The sequence below is a fragment of the Hemitrygon akajei genome, chromosome 4, assembly GCF_048418815.1.
Source record: "Hemitrygon akajei chromosome 4, sHemAka1.3, whole genome shotgun sequence".
Taxonomy (NCBI): Eukaryota; Metazoa; Chordata; class Chondrichthyes; order Myliobatiformes; family Dasyatidae; genus Hemitrygon; species Hemitrygon akajei.
The window spans coordinates 177,612,054-177,639,254 of NC_133127.1; the positions used below are offsets into that span (position 1 = coordinate 177,612,054).

Genomic DNA, 27,201 nt, shown 5'->3' on the forward strand with positions numbered 1-27,201 from the left:
ATCTCTGGGGCAGGAAACTTCAACCTTGCTGCTGTTCCCTGCCTATCGGGCTCCACAACGTCTCACGATTGGATCAAAGAAACTGTCTAACCAAGGAAAAACGCATTCTGTCTTATACTGGACAGGAGAATGGACATCAAATCTGTAAAATGCAGAAGGATTCACCTTGCAAACATAATCATCTATTTCAGAAGCATGTTATATTCTGGAACACATTTCTCAGTAGATAATAGTGAAAACACCACTCACACTTGAAAAGTAATTTTATGGACATCTAATGTCAAATTTCAAAGTAAATGCCAAAGGAAATGTATTATCAAAGTACATATACGTTACCATATACAACCCTGAGATTCATTTTCATGCAGGCATACTCAATAAATTGATAGGATTATAACCACAGCAGAATCAATGAAAGGCCGCGTTCAACCAGAGTTTAGAAAATAACAAATTATGCAAATACAAAAAGAAGGAAATAGTAATAATAAATTAGTGAGATGAAGAGTCCTCGAAACAACAGAAATGGATAATCAAATGTAAAAATATTCATCAATTACAAGAAGTTCAGACTAAGATGGTGAAAACGCTTGCATCAAGAGGTATGGATGCTTGGAATTCTCTTTTCCAGAGCCTCCTCCTCTGAGTACATTCAAAGATGAGACTGTTACATTTTTAAAACATTACAGCATTTGTGTGGAAATTAAAGGATCCGGTGACTGGAAGGAAAACTTCATTATGGAGGTGTTCCTAGCTATGACTAACCAGAATGGCATCTATCATTGATAGATGATTCTATTTCTCAATTTCCTGTTGACCATTGACATTTTTGAGCTGCACTTTCAGTTGGTTACACAGAACTATACTTGATTAAGCTTTAATCCCATCATTGATTTCTCTGAGCACTTTAATATTACGTGCAAAATATAGTCCAGTAGTCAGCTAGTAATTGTCCAGTATAAGTAATCCTTCAACCCATCATCAGCACTGAAGCCTGGCATGGTCATTCTGTCAGAAACCTCAAAGCATGTGGCTGTAGAACTGACAGGGCCTTGGGAGGACCAGACTGTGCGTAAGAAAGCCAATCACCAGGAGCTGGTAGAGCAGTGTCAGAGATGGGTGGAAGGCACGATGAGAGCCTATAGAGGAGGGGTGAAGAGGTTTTGCTGGCTGCTCGCTCTGCAGAACCCACTCTCTCTTTGGCCTTAGAGAGGCTGAAAAGTAAAGAGCCATCATGTCTGTCACAGAGGCAGATGGCTTTGGATCAAGAGGTGTGACCTGTGAACCAATGCCGCTGGGACACAAGCCCGGCCTGATCAGCCCTGGCTGGGTCACCTGGGCGAGGATATCCGATGCCCAAAGTACTGGCCGACCCCAGGTCACATCACGGTCTTAGCGCATCCTAGGACATATCACAGCATCACATAGGATCTTATCATCGCTTTCTTTCACTGATGGAGGAGATAACTTCTTTGATAACACGAAGCACACTGCAGATGCTGTGGTCAAAGCAACACGCTGGAGGAACTCAGCAGGGTCTCAGCCCAAAACATTGACTGCTCATTTCCACGGATGCTGTCCGTCCTCCTGCTGAGTTCCTCTAGCGTGTTGTATGTGTAATTTCTTTGTTAGTAAGGCTCCATATAAAACCTTTGGCCTGTGATTTCAAAGAAACCATACACCTGAATGGTGTTACTGCAGCATTCAATTCAAGAGAACAAGAACGTAAAAACAAGGATGTACTGATCTGTTTTTTTAAAGTGTTGGTAAACCACACTTGGAATACTGTAAGCAATTTTGTGCCCCATATCTGAGGAAGCATGGGCTGGCCCTGGAGAAGATCCAGAGGATGTTCAGAGGAATGGTCTGAGGAATGAAAGGATTAACATACGAGGAGTGTTGGACATCTCTGGGCTTGCACTCGATGGTGTCCAAATAATGAATGAGTATCTCATTGAAACCTACTGGATACTGAAAAGGCCAAACAGAGTGGATGTAAAAGAGGATGCCTCCGTCAGTAGGATAGCCTTGGATCTGAGGGTATCACCTCAGAATAACGAGGCATCACTATAAACTGAGTTGAGAAGGAATTTCTTCAGTCAGAGTGGACTTCATTGGCACAGAGGCCAAGTCATTACATGCCTTAAGACAAAGATTGACAGATTCTTGATTGGTAAACAGGTTAGTGCTTATGAGAAGGCAGAAGAATGGGTTGAAGAGAAAATTCAGCCATAAATGAATGGTAGAGCGGACTTGTTCAGCCGGATGGCCTAATTTTGCTCCTATATCTTACAGAAAAAGGTTAGCTTTATTTGTCACATGTAGAATACAACAGATTATGGAGCAGGTGAAGGTTAATACAGCAAAACTAAATACAATTCCAATTACTTCCTTTCCTGAACTGCAGGAGTCAGAATGGGCTGCTGCTGTCTGGTTTCCAAAGCACCTGAGTGTCCTTGCACCTGTCTGAGCAGCAGCCGAATGCGATCCTGTTAATGGACAGCCATTCGGGAACACATCAACAGAACGCAGCGGTAGAAATTGTACTCTTCATTTAATGGCATAACTGTAACTGTTCACACAAAGAGCTGACTATTGACTACAGTAAGAAGAAACCAGGAGCCCATGAGCCGGTCCTCATTAAAGGGGATTGGAGGTGGAGAGGGGCAGTAACTTGAAGTTCCCTGTATTATCATATCAGAGGATCTGTTCTGGGACCAGCACGTAAGTGTCATTACAAAGAAGGCACAAAAGTGCATCTACTTCCTTCGAAGTTTGCGTAGATTCGGCAAGTCATCTAAAACTTTAACAAACTTCCACAGATGCACAATGGAGAGTATCCTGACTGGTTGCTTCACAGTCTTTTATGGAAATACCTACACTCAAGAATGGAAAAGCCTGCAAAGTGGTGGTTACAACCTACCCATCAAATGAAAACCCCTCCTCACCATCGAGCACATTTATGAGGAGTGCTGCCACAAGAAAGCAGCATCCACCATCATGGTCCCCCACCATCCAGGCCATGCTTTCTTCTCTCTGCTGCCTTTTAGAAAGAGGTACAGGAGCCTACAGTCCCACACCACCAGGTTCAGGAGTACTTAATACCCTTTGTAATGTTTCACTGCCAATGCTAATGTAATGGCTTCTCTGTAATGTTCACTGCTGAGGTAATGGTTTCTCTGTAGCAGCAACGTTTAGGTTATGGCTAGGAGATAACGGGGTTGGTATGCAGGGGTTAGCCCATGAGGAAATGTTCTTTCGTGTGTGTCTGGGAACTGGGTTTTTGTGGTTTTTTGTTGAGGAGAATGAAGAGGGAAAATGTGTGTGGAGAGAGCTGGTAGACCACTGGACGGAGTGGACTGGGATCTGAGGGTCCGAAGGTCAGCGACGTTTGGAGATCGATGGAGAAAGGATGACTACTGAGTGAGCTCGAACTGGGACTTTGACTTGGGCCCTTTTTTTGTTTTGTTTATTTTCATTACTAACCCTATATTCAGATTAAGAATCATAAAGTTTATGATTTAATTGCATATGGTGTGCTGTCTGATATTTTGCATTGTGGGTTTGTAACTGGGGGTACGTTACACGGCATCCACATAAACGTGATTATCCAGTTTGGCGGGGCCGAAAGCTGTTTCCCCTAGATGAACACGAGCTGGGCGAGTCTGAGGGTTACACCTTTAACTATTAGATTCCTGAACCAGCATGGATAACATCACTCACCACAACAATGAATTGATTTCACAACCTATGGACTCTACAACGCATAATCTCATCATTTTTTCCCTCGTTTATTTATTCATTTATTTACTTTTTGTATTTGCACAAATTATTTTTGTTTGCACATTGGTTGTTTATCAGACTTTGTGTTTGATTTTCCACGGATTCTATCGTATTTCTTTATTCCACTGTGAACGCTTGCGAGAAAATAAATCTCATGGCAGCAGAGTAATTGGCACAACACTATACAATACAGGTGATCCAGGTTCAACTGCCGTCTCTGCTTGTATGTTCTCCTAGAGACCGCGTGGGTGTCCCAAGTGCTCCGATCTCCCCCAGCGGTCCAAAGACGTACTGGCTTGTAGGTTAATCGGTCATTTAAGTTGTCCCGTGATTAGGCTAGGATTAAATCAGAGAATTGCTGGACGGTGTGATTCAAAGGGCCGGAAGGGGCTGTTCTGCGCTGTATCTCAATAAATAAATAATAAATATTGTGACACAAACGTACATTGATAATAAATTTACTTTGAAATAGAGCTTGAAGCAAATTAAACCTTTGGACTCCAGTCTTCCTTTCTCTGCAGTGTCATGAAGGACTGTTTGCTTCCTTTACAGTTTCACATTAACAAGTGAGATTATAATTGACGCCAGAAGGAAACTTGACTTACCATTCGCATCGTGAGAATACTCAACTCCTGCTACTGTACATCGTCGGAACACCATCTTATTTTCCGTCAGTGTCCCAGTTTTGTCAGAGAATACATACTGTATTTGCCCTAGATCTTCTGTGATGTTCAGTGCCCGGCACTGCAGGTGAGAGTCCGTCTCCTCATCATACAGGTCAGTGTCTTGATGGATGAAAAATACTTGGCATATTTTAATAATCTCAATGGACACGTACAGTGAAATAGGGATCAGCACCTGCATCCAAAAATAAAATGATCAAACGTTTTTACAGCGGTACTTAAAACTCACACATATCACCCAGGAAGCAATGTTTTAGATGTAATGCTTGAAGCTGAATGAGAACTGTTGTTTGGTTATAGCATATCATTATCACTGTCTGGTGTGGGAGTTGCGAGGCATCTGACTACATTATCCTGCAAAGGGTTATGAGAACTGCTGAGAGGATCCCTGGGTTCTCTCTTCCACCCAGCTAAGTTACTTACCAGGAGCGCTGCATACACAGAGCCCTTAACATTATCAATGATCTGTCCCAATCATCCAACAATCTCTTTGATCCCGTACCATCAGGTAGGAGGTACCACAGTATTAAGAGAAGAGCTGTCAGGATGGGAAACAGCTCCTTCCCCCAGGCCGTGAGACTGCTGAAATCCTGACCACCATCCAAGTTTCACCAGCTACGAAGCACCAGTCACGTTGTACTTGTTCACTTTTTAACTTGTGAGATAAATGCACCTTATTATTTTTTAATTTATTTTTGGTAATATTACCTTACAGGTTCTGTGTGTGAGTTATATGTACTACGCTGTTCCTGGTCCGGAGGAAAATTGTTCTGATTGGTGGTATACATGTGTATGACAATAACCTTGAACTTGAACTTCATACAGATTCACAATTCTCACAAAGAAAATACCATGGCCGGAACATTAGTTGCAGGCTTTTCTGAGGGATTATTGCAGCTAGGTTCTATTTCACAGGAAGCCCAAAGCATTTAAAGTGCTCCAGGTATTATCCCCCTCCCCTTTGCCATGTGATCTAGAGAGAAAAACCCGAGGTTCTGGTGAGGGGAAGGAAGGACAAGAGATGGATGGGGTATAGGAGGGGTTGAATGTTAGGACATCAGGCATGGTGAGAAACAGGAACTCGCAGGCCGAAAAGAACATCGGTCAGACTCAAGGCTCAGAACCTCCCACATTCCAAAGACATAGGGGTTAGAATGTTAATTGGTCACATGGGTGTAATTTATTTTATGAATTTTATTCAGCGATACAGTGTCACCCTAGCAACCCCACAACCCTGATTAACCCTCACCTAATCACGGGGCAATTTACAATGGCCAGTTAAACTAACCGGAGAGTCTTTGGACTGTGGGAGGAAACTGAAGTACCAGGGGAAACCCCATGCATTCCATGGGGAGTTGTGAGCTCATTGGGCTGGTAGGGCCAGTTACAGCATGGTGTTTCTAAATAATTAAAAAATAACAAGTAGCCACCCAGTTCAAAGGTCGGTTAGGAATGGACAATTCTGTATGTAAAGTCACCTATGGTGTTTTGTAGCAACACACACAAAATGCTGGTGGAACACAGCAGGCCAGGCAGCATCTATGGGAAGAAGTACAGTCGACGTTTCAGGTCGAGATACTGCTTGAATTTCCAGCATCTGCAGATTTCCTCAAGTTATGCTGTTTTGTAATTGGATTTCCAAATAGATTCCACTGCCTGGTATAGAAAGTCAGGTTCATACTCTTGACTTCATCCTGTGAACCATTCGTGTCCAACCTACACAGTGATTTGGAAGCTGATCCTGCCTTCCCAAATGAAACAGCGGTTCAGTGCCTTCAGTTTCCAGGGGGCCCTAGACTGGTGACCACAGTAAAATCAGAGACTCTTGCTCCCTTACAATAGCTTTTAACGTCAATCTGCCCATCATGTCTGGAGATGTAAGGAGTTTTTATGTTCTCACCATGACACCATTGATCTGCTCTGGACACTCTGGTTTCCTCTCACATTCCAAAGATATGTGAGTCAGGGTTAGTAAGTTGTTGACATACTATGTTGGCACTGGAAATGTGACCTCCACCACCACAATATGGCAGATTTGATTTGACGTCAACAACACAATTCACTATATGTTTTGATGTTTCAATGTACATGTGACAAATAAAGCTTATCTTTATAAAGCTAGTCTTAATAGAGGTAATCTTTACAAGGATATCAATTTCAGAAGGTAGCAAATCTCACTCAGTACCATTAGACACTCAAGAGCAGGGGGAAATTCCATAATGATGCATTCTACCTCATAGTGACAGGGGGAGTGAAATTAATGCATTTCATCTTAGTTACCTGTAGCACAATTATCATAGTGAAGAACAAGTATAGTCCAGATAATGCAGGAGATAAGGAGGTGCCATCAGCACTGAGAACGTCAAATACTGGCCGCTGATCACCATACCCAGCTACCCAGAGACCATGACCTGTGCATAGTCAGAGAGAATATGATATTAAGGAGCATATCCAACAACACCAATGAAAAACAAAACATGTTCTAGTTGATTCTAGTTAGTTCACAAAATATTTTGTAAAACACCTTTTGATGACTCGGATCTTTCCCTTCTCACTTTCAACTTGTGCCTCTTATTTTGGACTCCCCAACTCCAGAGTAAAGACTACAACTACTCACCTTTTGTACAGCCCTATTCCACCTGTATCAGACACTTGAACAGACCTCTTGTAGCACAAGATGGATTCTTGACCTCACGATCTACCATGTTAAGATCTTGCACTTTTTCGTTCACCTGCACTGCACTTTCTCTGCAGCTTTTACACTCTATTTGGCATTTTGTTTTACCTTGTTCTACCTCAGCGCGCTATATAATGATTTGATCTGCAAAGAACAGTGTACAAGACAAACTTTCCACTCTGTCTTGGTACATGTGACAATAACAAACCACTTACAATAGCCTCATGATTTTATAAACCTCTAGTAGATCAGTCCTCAGCCTTTTATACTCTAGGGAAAAAGTCTTTTCAGCTTCTCCTGGAATGGACACAGTCCAGAGGATGTTTGTGAGAATGATCCGAAAATGAAATGGTTAACATAGGAGAAGCATTCGATGACTCTGGGCCTGTACTCACTGGAGTTTTGAAGGATGAAAGAGGATCTTATTGAAACCTACTGAATATTGAAAGGCCTAGATAGAGTGGATGTGGGAAAGGATGTTTCTAATAGTCTCAAAGTCTAGGACCGGAGGGCACAGCTCTGATTACAAGGATATCTCTTGAGAACAGAGATGAGGACTTTCTTCAGCCAAGGGTGGTGAATCTGTGGAGTTCATTGCCACGTATGGCTGTGGAAGCCAAGTCACTGGGTATATTTGAAATGAAAGTTGTTAAGTTTTTGATAGTGAGAGTGTCAAAGGTTATGGGGAATGGGGGTGAGAGAGAAAATAAGTTAGCCATGATAGGATGGCACAGCAGACTTGATGGGCTGAATGGTCTAACTGTACTCCTATGGTGTTACGGTCCGATATTCCTTCCTGAAATCTGATCAATAAAAATAGATGTAGGCTTACTGCACAGTGAAGAATTAAAGCATCATTGATGCCAAGGAATTAGAGAGTAATCACAATCCTGCCATTCATCGTACTGACTCCATGTAAAAACTTTCAATGGCACCTTTGAAGACCACATGCTTAGTGCTCTGACCAAACTTGCCAGAGCAACAGTAACTCACTTTATAATTGTCAACCGAGATTTGACTTTCGGTTTCCAGGTGACATGGGGCAGCACAGTGAGATGGGTGGTAGAGCTCTGCCGCATAGCATCAGCGACCCAGGTTGAATCGTGATCTCTGGTGTCATCCTCTATGACTGCACAGGTCTCCTCTGGGTGCTCTGGTTTGCTCCCGCAGCACAACAACATGTATAAGTCGTATAGCAGAATCGGGGTAAGTGTTTTATTTATTTATTTATTATTGAAATATAGTGCGGAATAAGCCCGTCCATCCTTCCAGCCTCACTGCACAGCAACCCCCCGATTTAACCCTCGCCTCAGTAAGGGGCAAGTTACAATGAATAGTTAACCAACCAACTGGCAGGTCTTTGGAATGTGGGAGGAAACTAGAGCACCGGAGGAAACCCATGCAGTCACAGGGAGAAAGTTCAGATTCCTTACAGGCAGCGACGGGAACTGAACCCCTGCCGCTGCTACTGTGCTGCCCCGTGTTGATGGGATCATGGAGAGAACAGGTTGCAGGGACATCAGGATTCCTACATAATACTGGTTTAGACTTGACGGGCTCAATAGCCCTCTTCAATGACGTAAAGAAATATGAATTGAATCAGCACTGCTAATGGGTCTGCTAGTCCCTGTCTAAACTCTCTTGACAGGTCAGAACACATTACTCTAAACAAACATACTTACCAATGGCTGAGAAAAGGCACATGACGACAAGGATGATAACACACCAGAAGACGTCTACATTCATTTGTCTCTCCAGTTTGCTGCGCTTGTAACGTGGACCATTGTTGTTTAACATGGCTTTAGTCTCATGGCCTAGGAGGATTGGAGATAAATGGGTGAGGAAGGTTACTGGGATGGCTACATCCTTGAGCGAGGCCAGGGATAAAGCAGTCAGGAGGTCATGTTCTAAATGCTAAAGCACTAGTTTGGCCACAGCAGGAGCTCTGCATGAGGTTCAGATCATCCCATTGTGGGATGGTCAGAGAGAAGTTGCAAGGACTGCAGAAGTACTGATAGAAGGAAAGTCTGAAGATCATTTCTTTAGGGAGGTTGTGGGAAGGATTAATTAGGGTGTAGAAAACTATGAGAACAGATAGCAGCTACTTCCCTTGGGTCAGAGGCCAAATACAAGAAGCAATAGATAGCAGGATAGGAGAGGAATTAGAGGTAGACAAAGGAATCTTTCAATGAGTGGTTGGGATAGTGAAGGATAACAGAGACAGAAATTCTCACCAAATTTGTAAAGAACACCTGATAAGTTGTAAGCTACAGAGGTATGGGCAGGGAGCTGGGAAAGGGGAAAGACCCAAGTAACCTTTCCAATTGGCATGGACCGTGGATGTTATCACTGTCCACCAGTGGCAGGCTGGGAAGATTAGAATAGCCATGATCTGGCAGGATGGTGGAACAGGCTGCATCTACTTTTTATATTGTGAATTAAATACATAATTACAAGGATTAAAAATGAAATAAGAGATGTTGAATCTCTGCTGTTATAAAGTCCAAGTGAGATCTATACATTCAAATAAATCTATCTGATATCACTCATAGTTGACACGGCATATCACTGGAATTTAAAAAAAAAGATCACAAGCACTCATTTCATGGAGAGGTTCTGTGCCAAGGAGACCATTTATATTCCTCTCATAGACTTTGCGTGCCTCCCATATCTTCTCTCTACCTTGAACCTTTATTCAAATCAAGGATCGTGGCAGCCTGGTTAAGCCTAAGCTACCTGTGTACTGATGCCCATTCCCTGATCGACCAATGCTCTTTCACATCCCAATAACTCAGTCGTGTTTTATCCTGTGGATCTTAGTTCTCTGCACAGGATTCCCAGCTGGGAGCATGGTCTACTTTCTTGTGCGTTCCCAACATCAGGACTCCCTTCAATCACAGGTCCAATAGTCCAGCACCAATTTACTTGTGGACTTCCTTCCGTTTATGCTGCTAGCATGTCCACTGACTGTCTTCCTTTCTTCCTTATCCTATTCATTCTGATAATTATCTTTCCTGAACTCTGTGCATTTTCTTGAAGCTTTCGTAGATATCGTCCTTATTAGCCAATTCAGTTGTGAGAGCATCTCTTTATTCTCAGAAAAATTACTTCATTACTAGATGGCATTTGTTACACAAAGTCAGAGGTTCCCAACCTTTTTTATGCCATGGACCCCTCCCATTAACCAGGTTGGGAACTCCTGCACTGTCTACTTTGCTCCTAAGGGAGTCAGTTCACATTCTACAATACCTGCAACAAAGCCCTTTCATACCCTTCCAATCCCCTCCCTCATTGACAACTCCAGCGACCTCGGATCTATTCTGACCTTCAGTTGTCTGTATGAAGTTTGCACTTGCTCTTGTGTAAATTTTGTCCCAACAATCTCTTTGACTGCACCTCCCCCCCATCAAACAGGGAGATACAAGACTGTCATTTGGACAAGAAGTGTTACAGTGGGAAACAGCTTTGTCCCTAGGCCGTAAGGCTGTTGAACTCCCTGCAGCCACCCAGGTTTCATCACGTATGAAGTGCCAGTTGTGTTATACTGTTTACTTTTTCACTTGCATCATATACACACCTTATTATTTTAAATTTATTTGTGGTGATATTACTTTATGTGTTGTATATGAGTTATATGTACTGTGTTCTGCATCTCAGTCCAGAGGATCATTGTTTCATTTGGTGATATACATGGATTGAGCTGAATGACAATAAGCTTGAACTTGACCATTTCTCCATGCAACAATCTGCTGGAGGAACTCAGGGGGTCCAGCAGCATCTATGGGGGCGGGGAGTGGAATTATTGAGGTTTCAAGTTGACCTGAAATATTGACTCCCTCATAGCTGACCTGCTGTGTTCCTCCAGCAGACTGTCTGTCGTGCAGGATTTTGCCTCCCACAGCCTCTCAAGTCTCCTTACACACTCTCTCTGTGACCATCTGTGTTTTCCCTGGGTACTCTGGTTTCCACTCCCACCCCCATAATTTTTACTGGAAGGTTGACTGAATGGAGTAAATTGCCCCTGGAGTAGGTGGATGACTGGAGAATCAGGCAGCTGGAGTGGGGGTGGGGGTAGGTTGATGAGCATATGGATAATAGTTTACAGGGAAATAAATGGGTGGGAGGGAATAGGATGGATTGAATAGTGCTCGGAGGGCTGGTAGAAAATCAATGGGCCGAGTGGACTGAGAAAAACACCTCCTCACTAGATCCCACGTCTTTTGCCCTTCACTTGACTCTGTGTCACTGCTCATTGAACCATGCACTGCTGAGACTAGATTTTTATTAGCCTGCCTCAACTCATCATGATCTTGCAGAACACTATTAAATCTCTACACCAACAGTCCAAACTTGTAGCTGAAATCCCTCACCCTGGAGATTCCATTTCTGAGAGGCTTTGGATCCTCGTGGGCACCTTTCTTTCAAGCCAGTGATGAGTGGTGCTGCTTTCATGTAGAACACAAAATCAGACTATGATTTCTGAAGTTTGACCATCAAATATCTAATAAAAGTGCTGGTGGAACTCAGCAGGTAAGGGAACATCCATAAATGAATTGCTGAGTTCCTCCAACATTTTTAATGTTGTTACTTTGGATTTCCAGCTTCTGGAGAATCTTATACGTGTCGCCGCCAGACTTTGAGAAAAAGTCCAGATCATGGGATAGAGTTACAGCTCTAAGTGAGAAATTTGTTGCTATTCAGATCACTAAAATAGCAAATGGGATGTGCATTTAATGTGGTACATGCATGAAATGTGTGGCTGTTTAATATGACCTCAATACTGCAATCATGTCAAAGCAGGTGGGAATATGAGATGGGAGGGAGAGGGTGGTTAAAAAATGGAAGAAACTAAATAAAAAAGATAGAGAATGAAAAAGGAAGGGTAAAAGTTTTAAGAGAAAGCAGAGGATGAAAGCATTATGTAGAATACTTCAGCTTTATTGACAACATATCACAAAAAAAGTCAGCATAACCAATTGCTGTGGTCCAAACCAATGTCGATTTATGACACAAGACTTACAAACGTTTGTGCATTCATTGTAAGGAAGAACCGTATTTTGAATATTAAATTATTCCAAAGCATATTATATCAGCAAACCTCAAAAGAAGGCCGGCATCTAAGTGAACTTCTGATGGTCAATTCTGTTCTGCTTTATCTGTTTTGGGTACTTACATCATAATAAATCGAAGGTTTTTCAAATAAACAAATCAATCTGAACTTGGCTAACTAGTCGCCACACTTCAAACGAGTTCAATCTTATCAGGAATTGATGGAGAAAGGCAACAGATTATCAATAGATACTTTCGTCTTAATGGCACTGTTGAGCAGATTTGGCTCGATTTTCTCAGGGCACTGAACCAAATACAGACAGTAAATCCATACTAGAAAGACCATGTGTCTTTTGCACATCACCCACTGGCCATGTTTCATAGACAATTGACAAATTTTATACTTCTTTTTCTGATCACTAAGGACGAGGAGGGCGGAACAAAGTCAAGATGGCACTAAATGGTGACTCCTTTGGTTTCATCTTCAGAAACAGCTCTATTTCCGTCTTTGATATCTCTTTTTTCCTCTTTTTCAAGGTTCTTTTGAAGTCCCTGACCCGGAGTTACACCGTGGCTTTGGTCCCTTGTGGGAATGGGACCCGCTCTCAGGGCCTCACAACCCGCCGCTTTTTGGTATCTCAGGGACTCGGCCTGGAAGATTAGCACGCCTTCAGGGTGTCGGATTTTCGTGGCTCTGGAGATGGGCTCATTTAAGGCCAGTGCCCCTAATAACTGAGGCGTCGCAGGAGAATGCAGGACATCACGAGCAGTGGGTTAGCTATTGCCTGTGTGTCCGAGGACCTAGGCCTTGGGGACGATTCTCTGGGCATGGAGCTCGGAAGAAGCAATGTAACAGACTTTTAATATCATGGATCAGTGAGTTGTTTGTTATGCCTCCCCTCTCGCTGTGGAAAGGGGACTCTTCTTTTTCCCTTATTTGGGAGTGAGACAGAGAGCTCCTGCGGTATGTCGAATTACCGGGTGAACAGGTAGTCTTTGGGGTATCGCAAGTCCGTGTCTTTATTGATGCTTTGCTGCACGCTTGAGTGCTTGTGGAGGGCTCTGATGCTTTTTTTTTGCTGGTTGGGGTGGGGGGGGGGGTCGTGGCCTTGCTGCTGCTTGTGTGTGGGAGGGGGGAGCGGGGGGGGGGGCTTTGGAGTTCTAACGTTCAACTGTCATTCATTCTTTGGGGCACTCCTCTGATTTTGTGGACGTTTGCAAAGAAAAAGAATTTCAGGATGTGTACTGTATACATTTCTCTGACGTTAAATGTACCGATTGAACCTATTGAATTCTGCCTCTTCAGTCACTGATGCAAAGTCTCCATTTCCACCATGGCCAATCACAAGGTGAATCTCCTGAGGCCATCCTGGGTGGAAAAAAATCAGTGGAAAGTCTCCAGATCCGTTGCAGAAGGAGGGACAATAAAAATGAAAGAAAATACAGGCAGACTTCTTCATGTCAAACTTCCACATACAATATAATCACTGGCACTTCACTCCTTCTCCAAGCCAACACTTACACATCTTTATGCAGGCTGGCCGTTTTTGTGAAGGATTTGGGCAGGTTTGAAGAAGAAATCAATCTTTCCTGAACTCAGCACTTTGTATCCAATGTACTGGCTATGAAATTTATACCATGATGAAATCTAGGCCTCATACCATATTTATGTTGACATTTTCCATTTCACATGGGTTTTTTTAATGGATTAATGACTTCAGGGTGATTTTTTTAAAAATCTGTAAACAGTACGCTTGAACAAGGATGGAATGTGATGTTAGAAACATCACAGGACACAAGCTTGCCCTCGGCTGATTACATTGAACTGTGCTTTTGAGACCCAAATATACTGATTAAAAAGAAACCAAATCCCATGGGAGGAACTCACAGAGCATGAGTTATAACATTGTGCGTTTATCACAAACAACAATGGGGATATTTCTTGCCCCTTGACTTCAGAGGCTCCTGTGAAAAGACATACACTCATACACATGTACCTGCATAGATTACAATGCCCACGACTTCTTCTGTGTTTCTAATGGTACATCCCCGAAGTAAGAGGTTGTCTTTAGAAAGTCCAGCTTTCTTGTCATTTTTATATACTCTGTAATATAAGGAAACTTAGGTTAAACAAAACTTTGTTTCTGCACAAGCTCTTTCAGTCCCATTACTAGCTCTGTTTTCATATATGTAATTATGACTAGTTGCTGACCCTTTGAACTTATTGGACTGAGTAATGATTAGTTTGTCACCCACTCAGTAACAATCTGAAATGGCTTGATGTTTGGTTCAGCATCTCCAGTGTGGACGATGACTTGGTTATGCACTTCACATTCACAACAAAGCTATTCCTTAATTTTCCATTTGTGTGCCGATATCCGTACCTCCCATGTGCTGTCAACACATAATAAAGCAAAGTCCATACCTCTCCGCACACCAAATATCTGAAGACCCCATGCAGAAATTACGTGCTATTCCAGCGAAGTGCGTGAGGCAGTCTTGTCACTGCACATTGAAAACAAGAGATCGCACAAAAGCTGGAAATCCAGAGTAACGTACACATAAAATGCTGGAGGAACTCAGCAAATCAAGCAGCATCACTGGAATGGAATAAAGAGTCGACAGTTCAGGCTCAGACCCTCATCAGGACTGTCCCGAAAGAACTGGAGAGATTTAACACCTTCATGATGGGGTACAGAAGTGTGTCTGAGGGTGGAGACATGTCTCTACCAAGGAGGTGTAAGGCACCTGTGATCAAGGTTATATGAAGCCGTGATGGATGGTTGTATGAGCAGCTGGTGCACATCACAAGCCCTGGGTATGTGACCACTGACACCAGGCAGACAATCTCTGAAGAGCATTAATAATGGCTGGGGTCACCTGTCTTGTGGCAAACCACTTCTGTAGAAAACGTTGCCAGGGTCATGAATAGAGACAGATGGAAGACCATGATTGCCATGTCATACAACATGGCACAAAATGATGATGATGATAGAAATGTACAGGGACTGGACATCCATGGTGAACAATGTCAACCAGCGAGTTGTTTGTTATCTCTCCTGCTCGTTGGAAAGTGGAATGGAGTCTCCTCTTTCTCCCTTATTAGGAGAGAGAGAGAGAGAGCCTGCAGCATGTCGAATTATCGGGTGAACAATGTCATCTTTGGGGTAATCACAGGTCTGTGTCTCTGCTATTGCTTTGCTCACGTTTGAGTGCTGGTAGTGGGTGCGCTTTGTTTTTGCCGGTGGAGGAGGGGGGATTGCTGCTTGCTGCCGCTTACACGCGGGAGGAAGGGGAGCTGGGGGGTACTTTGGGGTTCTAACATTTAACTGTCGTTCATTCTTTGGGGCACTCCTCTGTTTTCGTAGACGATTGCAAAGAAATAGCATTTCAGGATGTATATTGTATACATTTCTCTGACATTAAATGTACCTCTGAACCTTTGAAAATCAGGCGATCAGGGCCATGGAAATGAATGTTGTTGAAGAGAGCATGCAAGGTGTCGAGACTCTATATGAGAATGGACTGGACCAAAGGAGTATAAAATGGCGTTCAGGTAGGCAGAAAAATGCTCATTAAAACCTGTTTCTACATAGCCAGTCCACTAAAGTCAATGGAATCAAATTTCAGAGTTCACATGTATACTTAGAGGTGAGATCAACATGTATCATTACACAAAGATACATAAGATTTTACAAAAGCTTAACATCTGAAATAGTTTGAGATTTAATTGTAAACGTTTAAGTACTGTGCAAAAGTCTTAGGCACATATATAGCTAGCTTTTGCACAGTATTGTATATTATGTCTTTCCAGTTACCAAATTACACTTAATACTACTGAGCTAATAAAAAGCTACGTACTCTTATTTCTGTTTCCCATCCACCTTCCTCTTTTAACCAATACACAGTACTGTGCAAAAGGTTTAGGTGCCTAAGACTTTTGCACAGTTCTGTAACTGGCAAAGGAATGGTCTCCATGGGCAAAATTCAACAGGTTGCACTTACAGAGTTCTCGTAAATGAACAAAATGCTCCAGGCCTTTTTAGGGGAGAGTCATCAACCAGCATTTTGATGCAAAGCATATACACTCAGCGGCCACTTTATTAGGCACACCAGTACACCTGTTTATTAATGCAGATATCTAATCAGCCAATCATGTGGCAGCTGCTCAATGCATAAAAGCATGTAGGCATGGTCAAGGGGTTCAGTTGTTCAGACCAAATATCAGACTGGGGAAGAAATGTGATCCAAGTGACTTTGACTGTGGAAAGATTGTTGGTGCCACAGGGAGTGGTTTGGTATATCAGAAACAGCTGATCTCCTGGGATTTTCAAGTCTCTCAAGTTTTCAGAGAATGGAGCAAGAAACAAGAAAAAATCCAGTGAGTGGCAGTTCAGTGGGTGAAAGTGCCTTGTCAATGGGAGAGGTCAGAGGAGAATGGCCAGACTGGTTCAAGATGACAGGAGGGCAGCAGTAACTCAAATTACCACACATTACAACAGTGGTGTGCCAAAGAGCATCTCTGAATGTACAACATGCCGATCCTTCTACAGCAGCAGAAGACCATGAACATACACTTAGTGGCCAATTTAACGGGTACAGGAGGTACCAAATGAAGTGGCCACTGAATGTAAATACTCCATGCTCTCACCTCTTACTGATTCTCCAAGCAGCTCTAGTAGATTTTTAGTGTGCTTCTATTTCAGGCTTCTTGAGAATTGCTGATTTTAATTGTTCCACAAGTGGCATCTGTGCCTTCAGTTACCTAGTTCTAACTCTGAAGTTCTCTCCATGAATCTATCTGTCTCTCTAACTTTATCTCTTCCATTACAATGTTCCTTTAAAGTTACCTTGCTTGCCTGGTTTTTAGCACCGGTCTGCCCATCCAGCTAGAACTAAAAACTAAATTGGATATTTCTTTTTATGTGCTATAACATATTAAGTCACACATTTATAGTGTGATTTAAGTGCAAGCTGGTGTTTTGCTGCTTAGCACAGAGTTTAATTAAAAATATTTTCCCCGCAAAATAAAGTCTCTGTAATTGGTCTGAGAAGTTGGAATTTCAGTACCACGAAGCCCAGTCTGAATTTACAAAGAACAATTGTTAGCAGCTGATCGAATATAATCTAATTTTAATCTCTTATCTTCTCATCAAACACCATTAGCTTAATTGGGAAACCTTTTTCTAGGACTGTGTATGTAATTAAATCATATACCTGTTTATAATACGGATGCACATCGACAACAAGGAAGTCATCCAAGATTCATGTGTTTTATAATTAACTATAAAAAGGATAAGGAGCTTCATCTAGTTGCAAATTATTTTAAGATAAGTAAATGATTTACTGTTTTATGCAACTTCCATAATAAATTTTGTTATTGTTTTCCTTCATTATTACTTTGATGTACTTATGAATGAAATGATCGATCTGGATGGCATACGAACAAAAGCTTTTCACTGTACCTTGGTACGTACAGTATTAGAACAATGTACCATGGATGCAGGTCACAAACAAGAGCAAATCTACAGACGCGGGAAATCCAAGCATCTCAAACAAAATACCGGAGGAACTCAGCAGGCCAGGCAGCATCTACAGAAAAGAATCCACGTTTCGGGCCGTTCAGCAGGACTGGAGAAAAAAAGATGGGGGTCCTTGGCCCAACGAGTCCATGCTAACAACAGTGCCACCCAGTTAGTTTCAATTTCCTGCATTCGGCCCATATCCCTCTAAGCCCCACCCCACCATGTATCTCTAATGTACTTTTAAACGATACTATTGTACCTGCCTCAGCCACTTTCTCTGGTGGCTTGTTCCATATATTCACCACCGTCTGTTTGGAAAAAATGCCTCTCAGCTCCCTTTTAAATCTTTCTCCTTTTACCCGGAATCTATGCTCCCAAATTTTGGTCAACCTTGGGAAAAAACGTTACCATCCACTTTATCCATACCTTTCACAATTTTAAAACATTTCTATAATGTCTATGTTCAGAGGAATAAAGATCTAGTCTGGCCAACTTCTCCCTAAAACTCGGGCTCTCAATTCATAGCAATGTCTTTGTAAATCTTTTCTGCATCCTTCCACTTCAACCATATCTTCCCTATAACAGGGTGACCGAAGATGTACAACATTACTTTAAATGTGTCCTCACAAGTGACTTATACAACTACCATGTAAAATGTTTCCTCTAATTTGTAATGACCAGTGTGTGCAAAAATCTTGAGCTGTGCAATTATTTGCCCAGTGACAATAACATGTGCGCACTGAATTTTTAAGTGGAAATAAACCCAAAGCTAGTCCAAACTACCAAGTCCAGTTTGTTGTTCATTGTTTTAAAGAAATAAAATAACTGTCAATAAGTATTTTGATCACCTCTGGGTTTGATCGTTTTTGCTCTTGTTCATCTGCACTCTTATAAAACATACATAGCAGTCCTGTGGTGGGCAATGAAGGATTTTCTCACCGGAGCTTTTGCACACCGCCCAAATGTGATTTGCTTGCTAAATGATGTTTTAAAAAGTGAAATTTCCAACTATCATGCCACTTCTTCCCACTTGCAAATTCTCCAGCAACTTTTGCTTCACGACAATACACACAGGTTAGCAGTCCTGACGAAGGGTCTTGGCCCGAAACGTTGACTGCTTGTTTCCACGGATGCCGCCCAACCTGCTGAGTTCCTCCAGCGTCTTTGTACCAGTTTCTGTATTCTACATAAATATTTCCCATGGCTGCACGCTCCTGACCTCATGAGTGTTTGGTGTAGTAGTTTCAACTGTTTCACTAAGCCATTCTGCTTTAAATGAAGTACGGTAGTTGTTCTTCTGCACTTCACACCCTTTGCTGCTTTGGAATGCAATGTAGCGAATCAATAATTTCTTCAATTAAAACTGTATAAATAAGCCAGTCTTAAAATCTGCGGACAAAACATCGCAAACTCCATGTTGTCAACACCGTCCACATCAGAAACCGGAAAAGAAAATGTGATTGTGTACGATCGTGAAATATATTTAATGTGCCAACAAGGTGGAGGGTGACAACCTTTTGAGCGCAGTTTAAATTCCTTTGTCTCTCTCTCACACACACACACACACACACACACACACACACACACACACACACACACACACACACACACACACACACACACACACACACACACACACACACACACACACACACACACACACACACACACACACACACACACACACACACACACACACACACACAGTCCAGATAATGTCCCATCTCCTAAATTCAGTGCTCTGAGTGATGTAGGCCAACATGCAGAAATGCCTTTTTCCCCACCCTGTCTTCTGTGGTACCACTTTCAATGAACTAAGCTCTTGTACGCCTAGGTTCCTCTATTCCATTTCACTTCCTCGTGCTCTATCATTCATAAGTCCAATTCTGATTTGACCTTCCAAAATGCATCACCTCATGTTTATCTGTATTAAAATCCACTTGCTACTCCTCAGCCTACATGACAGTAATAAACCGATTACTAAGTATATCATTTGGTACAATCCGATAAAACCTAATAAGTTAACTAATTCTAAAATGACTGGTCTTAAATGATCTGAAATAACAATGATAGCTTTGCAGTTTTATGTCTTTTAACTGCATGATAGGCCACCAATTCAGAATTCATTCTACAATAAACAGCTCAATAATATGCCTTTCAATCCTTGTGGGTGATGCTGTCAAACTCAAAGGCAATTGCTCTTACCACAATCTAATATCCTGGGTTTGGTAAATAAACTGGGATGACTTCCTGACTGGGAAATGCTTTCATAATAAGTTTACCGCTTGCGTTCCATCACACATTGACAATGAACTTTGTCTCTGACCATACTAAAAGCGAAACCAGTTCCTGCTTCACCTTTGCTTCTCTACGCAGGCTCTGCTGAACTTCCTGATTACTGTACGGTCAGCAATGAGTAATTAACCACACCCTCAACCACTACAACCACAAACTGAAACAGAGTTTCATGAAGCAAAATCTGGAGGAGTGCTTCAATTGCCAAGGGATTCAGCATAGAACAGAACATTACAGCATATTACAACCTTTTGGGTGTTGAGGCGGAGGTACATCTCTACCAAAGGCGCTTCTTCCCTCTGCTAGCCTGCAGGTCACCCTTGGGCAAGGTGTAACACCTGCTTAGCACCTGCCCCCCAATCAGGGTTACGTGAAGCCATGGGAGCAGGTGGTGAATGGTCATGTGATCAGCTGGTGCATATCACAAGTCCTGGTTATGCGGCCACTGATGACAAGCAGACAATCTCTGAAGAGTATTGATAATAGCTGGGGTCATCCATCTTGTAAAGACACTGCCCAGAAGAAAGCAATTGCAAACCTCTTCTGTAGCAAATTTGCCAAGAACAATCATGGCTTACATCATATGACAAGGCACATAATGAAGATGATAATGATAGGCCCTTCAGGTCACGATGTCGGACTGACCTCTTCATCTACTCCAAGAACAATCTAACCCTTCCCTCCTACAAAACCCTCCAATAGTCTATCATTCATGTGCCAGTCGAAGAATAGTAGGCTCCAGACTAGGTGCTGGTAAATGGAATTAGTTTTGGAAGATGCTTGATGCAAGTACACGATGAGCCAAAAGGTCGGGTTCTCTACTGTCTAACTCCATTGTTTTCCATTCTCTCAGATCTGTGCAGTCTAATTTCTGATACCAGAGAGCTGGATTCAGCTGATGCTAAGTGGCTTCTGTGCATTTATTACTTTTGTGACACATAGCAGATGAGAAATCCATTGTGCTGAGCCCCATAATGAATGGCCACCTTAGATTATGCAAGGTAACTCAACTTCTTTAGTATAAATTTCACTATACAATGACAGTGCAGAAGGCAGCTATGAAAAGATTACATGGAACATCTTTAAACTGTTTTTCTAAATTAGCATGAAGTGAATAATGTTACGTACCCGTGACACGTGATAGTGGTACCCTTGTCACGTGACTGGGGTTGAAGCTATACTGGACTTGAGGTAATGGTCTTGTGATGGTGGAGTGACGTCATTTTCCCACCATTAGAGGTCATGGGACAGGTTTTTTTTACAGGATATAAAAGGAGGACCCCTCCCTGTGAGGAGGGGCAGTTCGTGGCTGGATTTGCCATGTTGACTTCATGCCACTGCATGATTTAATGTTAAGACGCAGTTTAGTTGAAAGATGAAGTTTTATCTAATGCCTAAAGTTTAAAAGGTCATTGCCAGCAGTTTCTTTATAACACTGCTAGTTGAGAATCAGTGGAGAGTGAAGATTGGAGTTCGGGAGTTAAAAGATCGAGGAGAATCGATTTCGACGGTGCAACAGGTTCGACCTTGTTTGATCCTTATTCGGAAGGAATTCATTGACTGTTCTTGTGTTAATCCCTGTGAAATAGCAGAAAGGATTGGGAACAGTTCTGTAAAGGAAAGGTCAGTGCCTTTAAGCCGTTTCATTTGTCCATCTTCGTAAAATTCTTCGTGGGAAAAGTTCGATTTGGGAACCGAAGCAACACGACGTGAAAGAGAATTTAAATCGTCTTAAAAAGTCTCTCCCTTAAATGGACTGTAAGCATTTTGAACTTTTGCAATACTACTTTGAAGAACTGTTTTTGCAACATCGCTTTAAGAACTGTTTAAGCTTCCTTGCTTTAAGAACTGTTTAAGCTGCCGCACAGCAGCTGATTTCCGGTTACGTTAGTGATTTGTTTACTTTTGGGGGGTTTGTTTTCAGTGTTTAATAAACGTGTTATTTGTTATAAAAACCCCTGCCTAACTCATATATTTATTGTTGCTTGAATCCATAACAATAGGAAGATCTTTTGGCTTGAGACGAACAGGAATTCATCTCCAGTACTTTTAAAGAAAAGGAAGGTTTCTGATTTTTAGCAAAGTTATGCACATTCAGAAGCCTTATCATGATTTCATTTAAAAAAAAAATATTTATTCAGAAGTACAGCACAGTAACAGGCCCTTCTGGCCCAAAGAGACCCACTGCTCAATTAACCTTTAAACTGTATTTCTTTTGGAATGTAGGAGGAAATTGGAGCACTTGAAGGAACATACAAACTCCTTAAAGACAGTGGCGGGAATTGAACCTGCATCGCTGGCACTGTAATGGCTTTACGCTAACCGCTATGCTATTGTGTCAACTCTTTTAAGCATATTGTTTTAATCTAATACTCTCAATCTGCAAATGGGGAAGAGTTAGAAACGATTCACAACTTCCCACAATCCCGTGATATTATTGGCCCAAAGTTACTTGCAATGGTGATAAACGTTCAAACTCTCAGCTGACAGCAATGCAATAAATCTTTTCAACTTCAATTTAGTCACATCATGAATACATTATTTAGAGATACAACATGGAATAGACTCTTCTGACCCTTCAAGTTGCACTACCCAGCAACCCCAACAACCCCGATTTAACCCTAACCTAATCACAGGACAAATTACAATACCCAATTAACCAAAAGAGACAGGCCAACCCCTATTGACATCAATGGATCTGTGGTTGAGAGGGTGAACAGCTTTGAGATCCTTGGCATCCACATCACCGAGGATCTCACGTGGTCTGTACATACCGGCTATGAGGTGAAAAAAGCACAACGGCACCTCTTTCATCTCAGACGGTTGAAGAAATTTGATATGGAGTCCCCAAATCCTAAGGACTTTCTACAGGGGCACAACTGAGAGCATCCTGACTGGCTGCATCACTGCCTGATATGGGAAATGTACTTCTCTCAGTCACAGGACCCTGCAGAGAGTGGTGTGGACAGCCCAGCGCATCTGTAGTTGCGAACTTCCCACTACCCTGGACATTTACAGAGACAGGTGCGTAAAATGGACCCAAAGGACCATTGGGGACCCGAGTTACCCCAACCACAAACTGTTCCAGCTGGTACCATCCGGGAAATGGTACTACAGGATAAAAGCCAGAACCAACAGGCTCCGGGACAGCTTCTTCCACTGGGCCATCAAACTGATTAATTCACGCTGATACAATTGTATTTCTATGCTATATTGACTGTCCTGTTGTACATACTATTTCTCACAAGTGACTATAAATTGCACATTTAGATAGCGACATAATGTATAGACTTTTATTAATGTAAAGGATGTAAGTAATAAAGTCAATTCAATACCCAGTACGTCTTTGCCCTGTGGGAGGACGCCGGAGAAGCTGCAGAAATCCCGCACATTCTATGGGGAGGACAAACTGAGACTCTTTACAGAGGACACTGGGATTGAACTCCCAACTCCAACGCCCTGAGCTGTAACAGCTTTGCACTAACCACTATGCTGCCATGGCGCACATCTCCTAGAAATGAACTTCCACACGCTTTTGCGGTGACCTTTCCCTAATCAAAGAATGACGGAAGGGTACAGAATGTACAGGGTGATGGGGGGGGGGGGGGAGGAGTGCATTAAAAGCAAAATCACAAAACTTAAAGGCTTTTTCATCTGAGCGCATGTGGCATTTGTAAAAGAATAAATGAACGAGATCACCAGCTGATCGTGATCTTATAGCCGTAATAGATATGTGATTGCAATGAGGCAGAAAGGAAGTGGAGGCGAAACAGCTCTGATTGGCAAATGAAGTTTTGAAAAGTGATTCTGAAGATGCAGAATCAGTTCGTGTGATGAGAAATAGCGAGAGAAATACTCTGATGGTGGGAATAGTCTTTATAACAGTAGTTACTCTGTGGGACAAGAGTACAAATCAAGAGATAATGGGCAACTGTAAAAATCTTGCAGAAATAATTGTAGATGCCATTCATTTTCATATATTAAATAAAATAAAAATAGCCTCTTCCCTACTTGCTACCAAATTCTTAAACTGACTTGAAATTCTACCTTGGACTGTATTTCTCTCAACCTGCACCAACATCATTATGTTATTTTTGTTTACTTTTGTTCTGTTTCTGCAAGATGTTTCTTATAGTGGGAGAGCCTCGGACCAGAGGACACAATCTCAGAATAGAACGTCCGTTTACAACAGAGATGAGGAGGAATTTCTTTAGCCAGAGGGGGGTGAATCTGGAACTGATTGCCACAGATGGCTGCGAAGGCCAGGTCATTGGGGACTGCGACAGATGAGGAGAATGGGCTGATCGAATACAGTGTCAGGAATTGTATGGTCATGCACTTTGGTAGAAAAAACAAAAGGTTTCATTATTTTCTAAATGGAGAGAAAATACAAAAAAACTGAGGTGCAAAGGGACTTGGGAGTCCTTGTGCAGAGTTCCCAAAAGGTTAATTTGCAGGTTGAGTCTGTGGTGAGGAAGAAAAATGTGATGTAAGCATTCATTTCAAGAGGATAAGAATATAAAAGCACAGATGTAATGTGGAGACTTTATAAAGCACTAGTGTGGCCTCACCTGGAGTATTTTGAGCAGTTTTGGGCCCCTTATCTTAGAAAGGATGTGCTGAAAATGGAGAGGAGGTTCACAAAAATGATTCCAGGATTGAACAGTTTGTCACATGAAGAGCAATTGATGGGTCTGGGCCTGAATTCACTGGAATTCAGAAGAATGAGGGCTGACCTGATTGAAACCTATCGAATGTTGAAAGGCCTTGAGAGAGTGGATATGGAGTGGATGTTTCCTTTGGTGGGAGAGTCTAAGACCTGAGGACACAGCCTTAGAATAGAGAGGGATCCTCTTAGAATGCAGATGAGGAGGAACTTTTTTTAGGGAGAGAGCGGTGAATCTGTGGATTTCTTTGCCACGGATGGTTGTGGACGTCAAGCCTTTACGTATACTTAAGACAGAAGTTGACTGGTCAGAGCATGAAAGGATACGGGGCGGGGGGAAGGCATAAGATCAGAACTGAGATGAAAATTGCGTCAGCCATGATGAAATGGCGGAGAAGACTCAACGGGCCAAATGGCCTATTTCGGCTCCCATATCTTATGATCTTATATTTAAAGTGTAGGTTGATACATTCTTGATTAGTAGGGGTCTCAAAGGTTATGGGGAGAATGGGGTTGAAAGGAATAAATAATCAACCACGATGGAACAGCGGGGCAGACCTGAAAGGACTAACTCTGCTCCTAGGACCTATGGTCTTGTTCAACACCTCGTTTTAAAGCTTTGAAGCTGGACTTGAACCTTCAACCTTCTCAATGAAAATTGAACCTCTCTGCTCATCAAGCAACAAGATACGCAGGTCATGTTTCATCCATTTCTGTCTTATGGTCTTCATTGTGCTGTGTACGTTATGCGGGTTTAAGTTTCTGTACTTATATCTCTCATGTTTGTATTGTACTGAGCTATTTTTCATGGTACTTATACTCTGAGTGTGTACACCCATGACATTCAACTCCAGCTTGACCCAGAATCACATTCACAAAAGAAGAGTTCATGGAGTCTCTCTGGGATCTATCCTGGGACCAGGCAGAAAACAGATCACTTTAGATCTGGTCATGGATAATGAGGCAGGATTAATTAATTATCACATGGTAGGAAGATCACCAGGGAGACAGTAATCATATAACACAATAGAATTTCACATAAAGTTTGCGACTGTGGAACATAAATAAAGACAATTACTTCGTAGAAAGGCAGATTGGTTCAATGTATGAAGTGGTCAGAATTACTAGCAAACACTGATAAATTTTAAAGAGCTGAGCTATAAACATAAAGTAAGGTGGATATCTTCCCATTTGTGCAATGTGGAAGACGGATGTAGTGACTCACAACTCACTTAATGACTGGCAAGAGGCACCTAAACTCTCAGATTACGAGTAACACTATTTCATCACACTGCAGAATGCATTTAACAAGCTATAAATGTGCTATAAACTCCATGGAGAAGGTAAATTAAAGAGTCTGCAATTTGATAGGGTGAACATCCATTAATCATTAGTTCTTGCTTCTCATGAACAATCCATGCCTGATATACGCAAAGGGATGCATGAGGAGGGTTTTTCAGAAAAAGGCACATGACCTTTTAATTTAATTTCATCATTCAGTAATGGCCACACACTCATCTGAGTTTCACAGTTGTTGCCTACATAATATCCAAATCTTTCCAGCATTACAATTCAGTCATTGTCAAAAAATGTATTATTACAAATCGCCCAAGTCTCCACTAAAAAGAAACCCATTGCAAAATCTCCCAGAGGAGAGGATGATGAAGAAAATGAACTAGCTCAAGCAACACACACACAATGCTGGAGGAAGTCAGCAGGTCAGGCAGCATCTACGGAAACGAGTACAGCCGATGCTTTAGCCGAGACCCTTTGGTAGCTCCTGTTTTTGATGACTGTCCCAAGTCTCCATGTAGGGGTCAGCTGAGTGACTCTATTAAAAGGCAAAGGAACAGTTGGCATTTGAGAGACTTTTAAAAGTGTGACATCTAGACTCCTGAGGTCATATTATTTATTACTTATTTCACGAATGGTGGGTTCTCACTCTTCGGAACTCAACAAGCAGCCTGAGGTTCAGGATGTCTAGCAGCGGCTTGGAAGATGTGCGCCTTTGGGGTGCGGCTCTGAGGGCGGTCCGATTCCTTGCCGGTGTCGCCGACTGAAGTGTCACGGGGGGATCGAAACATTTAGACAGCGGCCGCAGCTGTTGGAGGCCTCTGCACTCAGGCGATCTCTACCAATGGTGAGAGAGGGTTTGCCGATTCTCAAGCCGGGGGAACTTGAAATAAGCGACGCTGCAGATTGTTAACATCGAAACAATGAGCTGTCAGTCTCCCCTCTCGCTGTGCGGGAACGGTATCTCCCTCTCCCTCATTAGTGAGAGATAGGGCCTGTTGAGATGTCAGGGTGTTGGGATGAACAGTAGTTTTTGATGGACTGCAGATCATGGTATTTGGGGGCTTGCTATTACTCACATAGTGGGTGGTGCAAAGGACTGATGCTCTTTGCTTGAACAAGTTGGAGGAAGGGACTTTTTTGTCATTCATTCTGTGTTTTTCTCTCAGTTTTCTGGACGTCTGTGAAGAGTAAGGATTTCAAGTATACCGTATACATTCTTCAACATTACTG

At 42.3% G+C, this 27,201-nt stretch overlaps 1 protein-coding gene across 1 annotated transcript in view; it reads right to left on the minus strand.

Annotated features, from left to right (window-relative positions):
* Window positions 1-27,201, minus strand: part of atp10a (ATPase phospholipid transporting 10A) — a 228,939-nt gene that overhangs the window by 93,336 nt on the left and 108,402 nt on the right. The window contains exons 4-7 of the mRNA XM_073044103.1: window positions 14,187-14,293; window positions 8,823-8,954; window positions 6,744-6,874; window positions 4,386-4,638 (exon numbers count right to left, since the gene is read on the minus strand). Coding sequence (XP_072900204.1) covers window positions 4,386-4,638; window positions 6,744-6,874; window positions 8,823-8,954; window positions 14,187-14,293 — 623 coding nt within the window. The remainder of the gene's footprint in view (window positions 1-4,385; window positions 4,639-6,743; window positions 6,875-8,822; window positions 8,955-14,186; window positions 14,294-27,201) is intronic.